The sequence below is a fragment of the Nansenia antarctica genome (genome assembly GCF_963989245.1).
Source record: "Nansenia antarctica genome assembly, chromosome: 1".
In the NCBI taxonomy this organism is placed as follows: domain Eukaryota; kingdom Metazoa; phylum Chordata; class Actinopteri; order Argentiniformes; family Microstomatidae; genus Nansenia; species Nansenia antarctica.
The window spans coordinates 96,909,832-96,924,831 of NC_137674.1; the positions used below are offsets into that span (position 1 = coordinate 96,909,832).

The 15,000-nt window shown below is 49.0% G+C and overlaps 1 protein-coding gene across 1 annotated transcript in view; it reads left to right on the forward strand.

Annotated features, from left to right (window-relative positions):
- pde4dip (phosphodiesterase 4D interacting protein) overlaps positions 1-15,000 on the forward strand; it is a gene marked incomplete at its 5' end in the record, with an annotated part of 30,069 nt that overhangs the window by 3,537 nt on the left and 11,532 nt on the right. The window contains 17 exons of the mRNA XM_080533875.1: positions 1-29; positions 498-707; positions 952-1,110; positions 1,224-1,328; positions 1,716-1,853; positions 3,399-3,578; positions 4,007-4,201; positions 4,627-4,917; positions 5,131-5,287; positions 7,963-8,075; positions 8,468-8,646; positions 9,058-9,382; positions 9,661-9,850; positions 10,079-10,195; positions 10,404-10,905; positions 11,766-12,001; positions 12,215-12,269. The exon at positions 1-29 is cut by the window's left edge and continues 64 nt beyond it. Coding sequence (XP_080390001.1) covers positions 1-29; positions 498-707; positions 952-1,110; positions 1,224-1,328; positions 1,716-1,853; positions 3,399-3,578; positions 4,007-4,201; positions 4,627-4,917; positions 5,131-5,287; positions 7,963-8,075; positions 8,468-8,646; positions 9,058-9,382; positions 9,661-9,850; positions 10,079-10,195; positions 10,404-10,905; positions 11,766-12,001; positions 12,215-12,269 — 3,181 coding nt within the window. The remainder of the gene's footprint in view (positions 30-497; positions 708-951; positions 1,111-1,223; positions 1,329-1,715; positions 1,854-3,398; positions 3,579-4,006; positions 4,202-4,626; positions 4,918-5,130; positions 5,288-7,962; positions 8,076-8,467; positions 8,647-9,057; positions 9,383-9,660; positions 9,851-10,078; positions 10,196-10,403; positions 10,906-11,765; positions 12,002-12,214; positions 12,270-15,000) is intronic.

Sequence of the window (15,000 nt, forward strand, 5' to 3'; positions counted from 1 at the left end):
CCAACAAAAACCAGCTACAGCAGCTACAGGTAAACCATGTCCCTCACACTACACACACACACACACACACACACACAACAACAACAACAACAACAACAACAACAACAACAACAACAACAACAACAACAACAACAACAACAACAACAACAACAACAACAACAACAACAACAACAACAACAACAACAACAACAACAACAACAACAACAACAACAACAACAACAACAACAACAACAACAGAGATACAACAGCATGAATAGAGCCCTTTTTTTGTGCCTCAAAAATGGCCCATCTCAAGTTTGAGACATTATCAACACACAGGCCAGATAGAGAAGGCTGTTACAATGGCCCACAGAGCTTGTATGGAGAGAGCACACACTCGACCCAGTGTAGAGCTCTCTGTATACCCCCCCTCACTCTGTATACCCCCTCTGTCCCTCTCTGGTTCTTCTAACCCCCGCCCCCCCCCATCCCCTCTCTGTTCCCCGTGCTGGGTGCAGGTGTCTGGGGCAGAGTCTCTGCGGGGGCATGGGGAGGTGCTGGCCCTCAAGGGCTCTCTGTTCCAGTCCCAGCTGGAGCTGGAGGCGGGCCAGAGGGCTCAGCGCCAGGCCGGCAGGAGAGAAGAAGACCTGAGCAGGGCCCTGCACCGCCTGGAGAACGACCTGCAGAGGGCGCAACAGCACCGCCAGAGCACTGAGAGACACAACCAGGTGTGTGTGTGTGTGTGTGTGTGTGTGTGTGTGTGTGTGTGTGTGCGTGTGTGCGTGCGTGCGTGCGTGCGTGCGGGCGTGCGTGCGGGCGTGCGTGTGCGTGTGCGCGTGCATGCATGCATGACTTTTCAGTGGGGGTTTTCTCTTTTTGTGAAGATGTGACTTTTTGGGGGGGGGGGGGGGGGGGGAAACATGTATTATATAAGTTTGCGGCTCGTGACGACACCGGTCCTGTGTTCTGTAGGACTTGCACCTGGCTCTGGAGCAGGCCCGCTCTACGCTGCAGCAGAGGGAAGAACAGCTGACCGCGAAGGAGGGAGAGAGACAGAGGGAGGCGGAGGAGAGAGAGAACACCGTCAGCGAGCTGAGGACCTTACTGCAGACCAAAGAGCACCTAGTGCAGGTCAGACACACACACACACACACACACACACACACACACACACAAACACACATACAAATAGACACACACACACACACACACACACACACACTAACACACTATTTTTCTGTCAGGAGTACTCAGAGATGTTGGCCCAGCAGCAAGACCCCAGGGAGAAGAGGGACACTGTGCTCTACAAGCTCAGAGAGCGCATCCAGGAGAGGGACAGAGCTCTGGAGGTAGGGAACATACTGCACTCTGCCCCCTAGTGGACACAAAATGCAGTACAGTAATAGAAAAGATTGCTTAAATGTACTGAATACCTACTATGTGAAGGCAGAGACATTGAGAGTTGAAGCTGTTATAACAACAACTCTCAAGGCTGTAGAAGAAGCAGAGGGCAGAGATGTTCCCTGTGCATGTGTGGCAGGGGAGGCTGGCGGAGGTCAAAACCGGAGGACGGGCTCATTTTAATGCATGGGATGGTATCAGATACCATTCCTCATTCGATTCTATGCGTTACAATGAGCCCGTCCTCTGATTTTCACCTCCACCAGCCTCCCCTGATATGTGGTAGCATGGTGTAGTGTGTGGTGGTGATTGACGGTCGTGTTCCCTCCCCTCAGCGAGCGGTGGATGACAAGTTCCGCAGCGTGGAGGAGAAGGAGGGCGAGGTGCGCCGGCTCCAGCTGCTGCTCCGGGAGAAAGAGAGAGACCAGGAGAGACAGCGCTGTGTACTGTCCAACAACGAGGAGACCATCATGGTAAACACACACACACACACACACACATGTCAATGGTATGAACTAGGGATGTACCGAAATTAGAATTCTTGTCCGAAGCTGAAACCGAAATTAAGGAAACACTTGGCCGAATACCGATTCCGTACCTTATTCATGTAAACTTTAAAATGATCATTATCACAATTACGTGTTTGAAATTGTATATACTTTATGTTACGTAATATTTATATTACCTCATAATACCTCGGTCAATCTTTTCAACAAACTGGTGGACATGAACATTGACCCCTGCATCTGCCACTGGATACGGAGCTTCCTGTGGAAAAGACGACAGTGGGTCAAGATGAACAGCCTTTCATCTCGACCCCTGACCCTCAGCACAGGCGCCCCCCAGGGATGCGTCCTCTCACCCTGGCTCTTCTCCCTCTACACCAACCACCTGATATCTCTCCACAGCTCAGTCATCTTTATGAAATATGCGGATGACACTACCATAATCGGACTCATAACAAACAATAATGAAGACCATTACCGCGAGCAGATAGCCCAAGCAGTCACTTGGTGCCTCAACAACAACCTCCAGCTCAACTCATCAAAAACACAAGAAATCATTGTAGACTTCAGGCACAGCACCCCCCCCAAAAAAACATCAACATCCTTGGAGAACCCATAACCATAACGGACTCCTTCAAATTCCTTGGCACTCACATCAGCAACTCCCTCAAATGGAACACCAACACAGACTTCATCACCAAAAAAGCCCACCAACGACTATTCTTTCTCAGACAGCTCAAAAAATTCAAAGTAAAACAAAAACTCCTCCTTCAGTTCTACACCGCCATCATTGAGAGCATACTCACCTCATCCATCACAGTTTGGTACGGCAGCTCGGACAGTAAATCACAGAAAAAACTACAGCGAATAGTAAGAAAATCATCTAAGATCATCGGCACCCCTCTTCCATCAGTTGAATCACTATATCTCAAACGCACCACAAATAGAGCACATAAAATTATCTCTGACCCCTCCCACCCTGCTCACCACCTGTTTCAACTGTTGCCCTCTGGACGGCGCTACCGATCCCTGGCCACCAAAACATCCCGCTTCAAAAACATTTTTTTCCCCTCTGCCATAAGGACTCTCAACACCTGACTCACTGCACTGTATAAATTGTAAATTGTAAATATGTTCTGTCTTGTCTTGTGGTTATGTATGTGTGTTCATGTCATGTACAATGTGTGTATGTTTTTTGACACTGTTTATGAGCTGTACCGAAAACAAATTCCACCGACCTAGGTCGTGTGGTCATTAAACTATTCTATTCTATTCTATCTAATATTTATGTTACCTCATTTCATGAAAGATGGTTGGTGAAAGGGGGAACAAGTCACCAATCAAAAATGTTCAATGTTTTGAAAAATGGAAAATACATTGCAACGTTGTTGAAAATCACATCACACACTCGCTAGTCAAGCCAACACTGAAACACTAAACATTCATATAAACTAATACACACACAGCTGAATTAATTACTGTGTGTGTGTGTGTGTCTGTGTGTTTTCCTAGAGTCTGGATGTGCTGTTGCGGGGGAAGGATCTGGAGCTGGAGCAGGTGTCTGAGGCGTGGAGGAGCGTCCAGCGTCTCCAGCAGGAGAGCGAGGTTAGACAGAAACACAGCCTGAGAGAGAGAGACACCCTCATCACCCAGCTGCAGAGCGCCCTGCACACCCGCACCAAAGAGGCTGAGGTACAGGAGACTAGAGACAGTGTGGAACTCTGTTTCACTGTCTCTCTGCTTCACTCTATATGCTTATTTACAATTCATCAAACCCGTTGTTTAAGAAAAAAAAAAATAATCGCCATCCTCTTTCCCTCGTCCTCTCCTTCTCTCTCTCTCCCTCCCTCTCCTTCCCTGATTCTCTCTCTCCCCCCCTTTCACTCCCTCCCTCTATCCCTCCCATCTCTCTTAAACTCCCTCCCTCCCTCTCTCCTGCCCCTCTCTCTCCTCCTCCCTGTCCCGCCCTGTCCCTCCCTCCCTCTCTCCCTCCCCTCTCTCTCCTCCTCCCTGTCCCTCCCTCCCCTCTCTCTCCTCCTCCCTGTCCCTCCCTCCCTCCCTCCCCTCTCTCTCCTCCTCCCTGTCCCTCCCTCCCTCCCTCTCTCCCTCGTCTATCCCAGGACGTGACGTCTGCTCTGCTGGCTCAGGTGCAGGCTGATCCCCGGGAGGTGGTGGAGGAGCTGAAGGCCCGTCTGCAGCTGAAGGAGAGACTGTTCCAGGAGCTGCTGGCCGACCGCGGCCGTCAGGCCCAGGAGCACCAAGCACAGGTCCAGGACCTGGTCAACACCATCGGCACCAGGGACCAGTACCTACAGGTAACACAGCCCCAACTGACCCGAAAGGCTGTGTCCTGGTCCCAGTGTGATTCCGAGGCACCTTTTCTTGGTCTCACAGTTGAGAGAGGGAGAGAGAGAGAGAGATACTAGAGGAGCTGGGTTGAGCCAAATATGTTTCTTTATTCCCTCTCTCCCCCTCTCTCCCCCTCCCTCTCTCCCCCTCCCTCCCCCTCCCTCTCTCCCCCTCCCTCCCTCCCCCTCCCTCCCTCCCCCTCCCTCTCTCCCCCTCCCTCCCTCCCCCTCCCTCCCTCCCCCTCCCTCCCTCCCCCTCCCTCTCTCCCCCTCCCTCCCTCCCCCTCCCTCTCTCCCCCTCCCTCCCTCCCCCTCTCTCCCTCCCCCCTCCCTCTCTCCCCCTCCCTCTCTCCCCCTCCCTCCCTCCCCCTCCCTCCCTCCCCCTCTCCCAGGACTCTGCAGGCCGGCTGGGGGAGGTGATGAATGAGCAGGCGGTAAGGCTGCAGGAGCTGCGCAGACAGTTGACCTCAGGCTCCCAGGCCTACGGGGCTGCTGGTGCTGGTGGTGCTGGTGCTGGTGGCGTGGACGTAGGCCCAGGGTCAGGTCCAGACCTCCAGGACCTCCAGGAGGAGCTCCGTCTGGCCCTGAGGAGGGAGAGAGAGAACCAGGACGACAACCACAGCCAAGCGGCCCAGCTGGACGCCCTCACCAGGGCCTTGCTCGTCAAAGAGGACATCATCAAGGTCAGTGGGGGGGTCGCGTGTGTGTGTGTGTGTGTGTGTGTGTGTGTGTGTGTGTGTGCGTGCGTACACTGAAAGTGTATGTTGGATATACGTGCGTGTTGGCCTCTGTGTGGGTACGTATGTGTTTAAGCTGTGCTATGTCTGCATTCAAACTATATTAACTAGTGTGAGTGTGTTCATACCGTGTGTGTGTGTGTGTGTGTGTGTTTGTAGGACTTCCAGAGACAGCTGGTGGAGCCGTCAGGCCTGCCCCTGGTAGAGAGACTGACCAATGAGCTGCAGGAGCTGAGGGAGAGAGAGAGCGTTGCCTTGACCCAACATGCTGCCATGGCAACGGCCAGGCCAGCCCAGAGGCAGGCTGATTTTGGAGGTGGGCATCAACGGAGCATGGGGCACTGTATGTGATGGCACATCTTGAGCTGCAGGGGGCAGTGGTGCTTTTTCTGCATACAGAATTGGGGCCATACTAATGCGTGTTCTAACATGGGTCTCTGTTTTTTTCGGATGATTCTAATCCATGTGTCAATGTCAGCAAGATAATATATGTTTTTTGTCTTTTGTTTTACACTATTGTGAAGCTTTGTGCAATTATCAATATGGACATTTTGTCTGTGCAATATATTTATAAACGTATTATGTTTATTTGTGTTTGTGTAATTGGTACGAGTCAAGAGTTTTATGGATCATGTTTACATAAAATAGATTTTTAACTTTGTATGATAATGTCAATAGCAGCAGATTTTTTTATTTCGCATTGTGGGTGTTTTTATGTTATGTCAGAACTTATTTATGCTAATAATGTGTGTGTGTGCCTTTGCATGACCAACAGCATGTACCATTGATATTTACACAATAGAATGGTGTTGATAGATCAATGTCTTTAATTAAGTTATTCCTAATTATTTGTTGAATATTGAACAAATTGGTGTCTGAAATGTGTACTTAAAAAAATAATATATGGACATTTTCATACTGTTTGCTTTTATGACAAGTCTGATTCTTAATATGCTTAACCTATGACTACTAATGTAGTGATATCAATGAGGATTAAGAGGGAGTTTTGATTTTGGCCAATTACAATTCAACAGCCATGAATAACTTTTAGATTTGACCGGTAATGACATTATAGAATGACATTATAACCTTGTTTATGAGTGCCACACAAGGCCACGGTAGGTATGGCACATTCTGCTCCAACTCATCCTCCCCTCCTGGACATGAGGTATGTCAAAACATTTGAGGTATGTCAAACATTTGTGACATAGGTATGTCAACATGTCTCTCTCTCATAGAGGAACCTTCTGTTGACATACCAGAAGTAGCTTTGCTGGCCGAGGTCTTTGCTACGTGTGTCACAAGCACAGTACCATCACAGACTGTCCCTCTGAAATGTCCATTCCAGTAGGAGGCTACAAACCCCTTCCATGATGTTTAGCTTCTCAATAAACAAAGCTTGTGTTATTCTGTTGGGTGGTGGTGTTCATGGTGGCCCTGGGTTCAGCTGTCCCTCTGACCTCTCTTTCACAAACACTGTCCATACATCGAAAGCACATTACCTTGTCCAAAACACTTACCTGCAATTCTTCTTACCCTACTCAAATCTGCTATAGTTGGTTCTAGGCAAAAGTACTGTATGAATGAATGAATGAATGGTCTTTATTGTCATTGATATAGTACAGGTACCAAACAACGAAATTTGGGAGGGGGGGCTCCCCTGGTGCTAGGAAAAAAAAAATAATAATATCCTGAAACACAAAATGCACCCAATTTTTAATGAGCAATTGCGTTGCTTACTTTGATTGTTTAGATATCAATGCATAGTAGGTATACGATTAGGGGTAATGCATGAGGAATGGTTTCAAACACTTGTTTTAACCACTCCTCATTCCATTCCTTGCATTACAATGAGCCCATCCAATTTCTACCCTCAGCCTCCACTGCAGTCTCCATAGAAACGCAGATAGCCCTTTCCGTTGCATCTCTGCATGTCGAGCAGATCTTAGTAATCACGTCTCAAGGGGAACTCAATAATCCTGGACCTAACGAGCCCTTGGCATGCCTTCTGCTGTGCAGACCTCTCCTTTAAGCCTATATCACTGGCTTAAGGTAGGAGATTACCACCTGGCCTAGATGTAGATGTCGCGTTAGCTTAACTTAGACCTCCTTTATGAATGAGCCTTCATTCACCGTTCCCTGAAGGCCAAAGTTGGCCAAGGAAATAAAAAAAAACATGGGCAACATGATTAAAAACAGTACTGTGTGTGTGTTGCCTTGATGCCTCTGCATCTGAATTCTCTGCCAAAGCCAACAGCACCACTTCATAATCACATTATGAAACCGATGCCCTGGTAATACTGTGAACATCATAATATTGATTCATAATATTGTCATGACGTTACTGTTCAAAACATCGAGTGGTGCGGTTACCCCAAGTCAAACACATCTGCAAGTGTACATAAGAGAGTTTGCCACTGATAATACATGGGGATTTTACCCTACACTATGTCACTATTTCATTTGACCTATGATCTATGTCTAGCCCTGATTGATGAAATATAGTGTACATATCTATGCTACTGTAAGTGAGTATACTTATTTATTTAGGTATCTCCCCTTAACCTAGTCTCCACTAGTAGGGATTGTTTGGTTGAGATTCCCCAGACAGGAAATGTCTGAGTGTCTTTGTTTAGACAATCTTATCCTGTAATGGAACTGATTGAAGGTCAGCCTTTATCTTCCCCACTAATGATGAAGATTAGGATTCCGCTTGGGTCAGCTGATCCCAGACATCTGGGACATCTAATTGTCATCTAACTGATGACATAAAGGGAGGAAGGGTTTAAAATGTCCCTCGCTAAGAGTCAGACGTATCTGGTATATATATACATATACTGGTAAACAGTATTAACATGGTTGTTGAATTGTATATTGGCAAAAGCAAACGTCACATTTGAGAGTATTATCAACATATGATTATGTTGAGTATTATCTTGTGTATGTGTATGTTTTGTGTTACTGTCTCACAGCACTATCTTCTCTCTCCAGAGTTCAGCTCAGAGGAGGAGGAGGAAGATGATGATGATGATGCCAGTGAGTACGCTGACAGCATTGAGGAAGATGACTCCAAACTGACGGCTCAGTCCCTCGCCTCCATGCAGGTAGAGCATAAACATATGACTTTATCCAACTCTGGTTCTTATCTTATGCAGTCAACATTTTAACCTACAGATCTTTGCTCTCTGAAGTGTGTCATTACCTTCAGTAACACCAGTTGTCCTCCACTGTATTTTCTCAGTTCCTCAAAAAATGTACTTCAAAATTGAAGTAACTAGCCCGAACCCTAACTACTTGAAAGAAGCACTGTGCAGTTCAATAGTCTCACCATTGTTACTTAACCAGTACTGAAGCTTCATATGGTTCTTTCACAACCCTGTCTTGTGTCTAGATACTACTACCCTAGATACTACTCCTAGTTACCAACCTCTGTCATCCATATATACTGTGACAAGCTTTCGCATGCTCAGATCTTTCTGGTCTCTCCTCCAATCAGAGCCCACAACAGCACGGAGGACTGGGGAAGGGGAAGCTATCCCAGGATGTAGCTGGTGAGGGCCAGGGGCTGATGGAGGTCAAGCAGCTGGTGGAGCAGAAGAGGGTGGTGGAGAGAGAATTGGGGGAGCTCAAAGCTCAGCTGGAGAAGGCAGGCTTCTCCTCCCTGTCCCAGATGAGGTAACGACCACACAGACAGGACCTTAATGAAACCCGCAAGAACATGTATGAAACATGTATAAGGCCTACTTTCACTTCTTTGAACCAAATATCCACTGTTTTCTCATATACGTAAATTAGAGAGGCATACACAGGCATTTTATAGTTAAATGCTGTTAGCGTGCTGGAGATGCTCAAGTGATCGTTGATGTTTAATATTGCCTAATAATAATTTAATTATGATTATATAATGACTAAAGCACTTTGAGCTGCAATGTTTGCAGGAAAAGTGCTATACAAATTAAAGTTATTATTATTATTATTATTATTATTATAGTCAAACAGTGCGGATACAGTGGAGTTGAGAGGTGTCAGGAGAAGCTGATTCTGAAGAGTGGCTGTGTTCTCTCTCTCTTTCTCTCCCTCACACAGGAAAGCCCTCTTCAGCGTGCGTATGGAGAACGAGGAGCTGAAGAACGGTCACCTGACAGGAAGACGGCCTGAGAATGACCCGAGGGACGAACAAAGGCTCCTAGAGGAGGAGGAAGAGGAGGAAGAGGAGGAGGAGGAGGAAGAACAGGAGGATGACGATGTTCTGGAGGAGGAAGAGGAGTCAGGGCTGGAGATGTGGGAGGACCCTGAGGAGTGTTCCCTCCAGTGGAAACGCAGCGCCCCCAGACCCCAGCTGAGAGACACCCAGGGGAAGAGGAAGTGCACCCGGCCTGTGTCTCTGGACCTGCTGTCCCACTCCACACAGGTAGAGGGAGCTGTCCGCTCACGGGAAGACTCAGGCAATCTTTAATTTGTATAGTAGATCCTTACATGAGTGGAGTTTTCTCATGACGTCTGAAAATACTGTCTTTTTTGGGGTAAATGACGTGAGATGTTTTTAGGGAGTAATTACCAGTCCACTTATCTTGGTGATTAGGCTACCTTACAGAAAGAAACGAACGTAATAAAGGAAATTATGCATTTCTAAAGTGTTGTGAGTGACAGGCCCTAACGTTGTCGTTGCTCTGGTCCTGTGTGTGACAGGCGCAGGATGATGACCTGGAGGTGGGCGGGGCTGTGAGCAGGCAGCAGAGCGCGCTGGAGACGGTGATGTGTGTGAAGGCTGTCCGTCTGTCTGTCCAGGAGAGCAAGGAGCTGCAGGAGAGACTCATGGTGTCTGAAGCCACAGTTCAGGCCCAGGCCGAACAGCTCAAAGACTACAGAGAGCTATTGAGTGAGTGTATATACGCACACACACACACACACACACACACACACACGCATGTGCACACACACACACACACACACGCACACACATAGACAAACACACTCACACACACACACACACACACACACACACACACACAGGCACACAGGCACACACACAGTAACACACACGTATTGTGTAGTTTTTTAACATGGAACGTGTCATTCTCTCTCTCTCTCTCTGTCTCTCTCTCAGCGGAGACGTCAGTGCAGCAGGACAGTAAGCAGATCCAGGTGGACCTACAGGACCTGGGCTACGAGACGTGTGGCCGCAGTGAGAACGAGGCGGAGAGGGAAGACGCCAGCAGCCCAGGTACTGTGGCATGACTAAACACACACACACACACGTAACAACACAAACAACACTAACTGCTGTTGTTGAGACAAAACAGAGCCGCCTTTCTTACTGAACGATTCCCCTTAATTATCCCATGTTATTTTGTGTTTGACGAAGAAATGGTAAGTTACCGGTACTGTCATCAGTCTAATGCTACTATCCCATTCCTCCTTCTCACCGGCAGAGTTTGACGATCTGGAGATGTGCACCTCTCTGGAGTGCGGCTCTCAGTGGTGGTCCGGCTCCGTGGATAAAGGCAAGGAGGGCGTGGCCGTGGCCGTGGCCGTGGCCGTGGGTCCGGGGGACGAGGATCTCTCCTCTCTCCAGCGCCTGGTGGAGGACCTCCGCTCCCAACTCTCCCGCTCCCAGATGGTGATCCGCGGCCTCCAGAGCCGCCTGCGCTCCCTCTCCGTCTCCAGCGACTACGGTGGCGGCCCCTCCACCCCCCGCAAGGTCAACTGGGGCTTCCAGGCCTCGCCCTCCCAGAGCGGCCCGGAGGACGACGAGGGGTGGCAGTCGTCCGACGGCCTGGGCCACCACCCCTCCCCTCGCCACCCGCGGCCCGACAAGGACCTGCAGGAGCTGGTGACCCGCGTGGGCGCCCTGGAGGATCAGCTGAGGAAGGGCAAAGGGTCCCAGGTGACCAAGTTGCTTCCCGAGGAGGGCAAGGCTGCCACCTGGCCTGGGTAGGTACCACCAGCTGAATGTGTGCAAATCCTAGAAATGCTTCTTCTTTTTTTTAATATATTTTTTATTGGCGAACAAAGGCATACAAGTCAGGGACAAGAATATACAAAAGCAAATTATACAATTGACTTAAAAAAACTAAATAAGAGTTTTATTTTTCTCTAGAAATGGTTCTTGATTGACCTTAGACCTTTGTCACCTTGTGAATGCGATCCGATCACCTTATTCACTCACCCTAGGCCAGTCTGTACACCAGAATACAGTTGCCATTCTAATACAAATAGAGATGTTCCACTATGCAGTATGTTAGTTTGATGGCACAATGCCGACGTATCCTGTCGAATTCAAGCTGCTCATTTACAAACTCCCTCCCCACTCCCCCCACACATCACAAACACCCCCAACCCACAGCTCAGTGTCCCAGATTGTCCCCCTGTGCCCGGGGGAGTGGAGCAGGGTGAGGACAGGGCCAGGGACGTTCACAGGACGTCATGTTCTTGTCCACCCCTCAGGGGGAAGGAGTTAGGAGTCAGACTTTGGTGGGAATACTGTGTCCCCTGTCTGCCCCTCTCCCTAGCTGTGGGGCATGGTTAGATTAGATTAGATTCAACTGTGTTGTCATTGCAGAGTACAAGTACCAGACAACGAAATGCAGTTTAGCATCTCATGGGTCATGATGGGGCATGTCTGCCCAGCGATAACCCAAATTCTACACAGATGATGGCCCATATCACCTCTCTACAGCCACTCATGACACTATCGATTCGTTTGCAGGTTAATCATGTTGTCATTCAGTGAAGCAGCAGCAGTCTGTCTGATATTGACTCTCACCTCTCCCTCTAATCCCTTGATTTGATAGGAAATTTGACACCCTGATCCAGGCCCAGGCCCGTGAGCTGTCCCACCTGCGCCAGCGTATGCGCGAGGGTCGCGGCGTGTGCCACATCCTCACCCAGCACCTGGGCGACACCACCAAGGGCTTCGAGGAGCTGCTGCGGGCCAACGACATCGACTACTACATGGGCCAGAGCTTCAGAGAGCAGCTGGCACAGAGCACCGCCCTGGCCCAGAGGGTCAGCACCAAGATCAGCGGACGTGAGTGGGATGGACACACACGCGCACACACACACGCGCGCACACACACACACACGCACGCACGCACGCACACACACACACACGCACGCACGCACGCACGCACCCACACACACACACGCACACACACGCGCGCACACACACACACACACACATACCCACATAATTTCTTCTTACATAAGTTGCTGACGGTCTCTCTGTTCTTCTACCCATCAGGGGATCATCCAGAGGTCCCCGATGACAAGACAGGTCATGAGCTGCTCGCCATACGGTGAGTGTGCCTGCTAGTTAGTCTGCTATTAGCAATTATAAGTGTGTATGTGTGTGTGTGTGTGTGTGTGTGTGTGTGTGTGTGTGTGCGTTGCGTGTGTATCAGTGTGTGCAAGGCAACATTTCTGGAATTGTTCCAGTTTAGTTACACACTATTTTGGCAGTTGGAAAATATCGATCATGTTTGATTGATGTGTTTGGCTAATCTGTGTTCGCCGGTGGGGTGATCCGTTTCTCACTTGATAGTCACACGCAATCATTGACCAGAGACTGATTTTGACCATTGACTCATGTGGTTGGAGAACTCTGGGAAACCGATACATTATAGTGGATTCCGTTGGAGTGGTATGAACGACTTCAACGACAAGACCATTTTATTCCATCCCTTCCATCCCGTCTCTGCCATAGATATAGGAGATGTCTCTCACACACGCTTACACGCTCTCATTCTCGTGTTCTCTTTCTCTCTCACCCCATCCTCTTTCTCCTCCTCTTGCCCTTTCGCTGGTGGATGTGTTTAACACAGTTGTTAGCCACGGAAATGTGCCTCTAATGCTAACATGTTGAGTCATGTTGCTCTGTGATGTCACTGCACTGCTGACCAGAGAGCCTGTGGGGAAACTCAGCAAGAGAGGAGAGATTTGATTGGATAAGCTTGTTCCCTTCCCCCCCTTTCCTCTGATTGCCTTGGCAGCAGCCTCCCACTCGCTCCGGTGGAGGGTTGAAAGGGCGGCCATCTTGCCTCTGCGGATGGAATAGCGAGAGAAAGAAAGGCAGAGAGAAAATTAAAATATTTATAAAAACCGGCCGTTTATTTCGGTCTCATCCTGAATGGTGCTATGGGCCTATGGGCCTGGTGCTCGGCAGGCTCCCTCTGAAGGTTGACTGTCCTGGTTATCGGGGTCATGGTGAGTAAGGCTACGTTGGGGCTACAGTGGCCTGGGTTTGCCCTGTCCTCTGGATGACCCCTGGCCCCTGGAGGACTTTGTTGGGGACATGTCAACTGGGACAGGCGGCGGAAACATTACAGCACAGCAAGCTGCTTTACTGTAAACTCTTCTCCAGGGCAGGCTAATGCTAAAAGGTTGGCTAGCTGCCAGGACATCCCCCCCCTAAGATCTGATTCAGCATTGAAACCTGCCTATGTTCTGGAGAGAAATACATGCACTGTAGTGGGCAAACTATGACACAGCTCTCTTTCCCTTCACCCTGATTACCCTGGTTATTTTCTCAGTTATGGGAATTATTTTTGGGGAGAATCAACCTTGCTGTTTTTTGCATTGTGGGTAATTAGAGGTGCCTTCTCTCTTTCTTATGGTAGAGAGAGGAGGATGGTGAGGAAGAGAGAGATTAGAGAGAGAGAGAGAGAGAGAGAGAGAGAGAGAGAGAGAGAGAGAGAAAGGCAGAGATGGAAAGAGCCTTGCTGTCCCCTGCGGCGGGACAGATGGCCAACCAGATGTGGAGGACTTACATGTATTTTAGTGCCAGTCTACTCATTTAGGCCGAGGCAATAATTGAGTGAGAAAAAAAAGTGAGGATTTTGTATTGATTTGCAGGAACTATGTACTAATAAAAACGTATATGTGTGTGTGTGTGTGTGTGTGTGTGTGTGTATGTGTCTATATGTGGCAGTGTGTATGTGAAGTGCGGTAATGGGGCTCAGAGGCTCTTGCTGCCTGTGCTAGGCTCAGGGCAAGGGGGTGTTGACACTGGCCCTAATCAGGTTAAGTTATTAAGACCTCGCGGGAGAGTGAAATAGGTCATGAGCAGCTAAAGCCAGAGAGAGAGCGACAGAGAGAGCGAGTGAGCGTGGAGAGAGAGAGAGAGAGAGAGAGAGAGCAAGCGAGCGAGCATGGAGAGAAAGAGGGGAGGGACTCAGAGCATCACAACTAGCCAGAGTGGAGCGTCGTATAAGATCTAGCCACTATAGCATGTCCTAGTCTAACTACAGGAGCTGTATGATGCGGGGTCATTATCAAACAATCAAGAAGGACATTATCAAACAATCGAGTGGGGATTCTTTTACAACAGCATCTTACTTCGTTCCTTTCACGTGGAGTACAGAAGACATTCAAGCAGTTCAGCACATGTGGAGTTGACACTTGAGACTGCCTCTGTCCTGGACGTCCACTCTCCTCCACCGAGGATCCTTGTGTGTTAACCTCCTCCACCTCTCGTTGGTGTACCCTTTTTGGAAATATATCCTGTCATACGAGTCATACGTGCTGTTACCTTAGATAAGATGGCGACAGCAGAAATGCTCTTCTGAGGAGAACAGATGTTTGGCTCTCACTCCAGGACCTGCAGGGAACAAAACAGACTTCCACGATTCCCTTTCTCCTGCTGAATGGGGGCCAGCCTGTCGTTGGGCCGGCGCAGTGCAGCGTGTGTTAGAGCACCCACAGCAGGCTGGGGATGAGCCACTTTGTGGGCTTCTCACAGAACCTCTCTCTCCACTGAGCGGTACCGCTAATGCGGCGTGACCGGAGCAGCCTAAAGGGCCCGGACGTCCGTTGACCATCCCTCTCTTTCTCTCTCTCTCTCTCTCTATCTATCTCTCTATCTCTCTATCTCTATCTACCGTATCTCTCTATCTCTCTATCTCTCTCTCTATCTATCTATCTCTCTATCTATCTCTCTATCTCTCTATCTCTCTCTATCTATCTATCTCTCTCTCTATCTATCTCTCTCTCTCTCTGCGGTAGAAAGCATCACTCTGACCGGGTCATTTT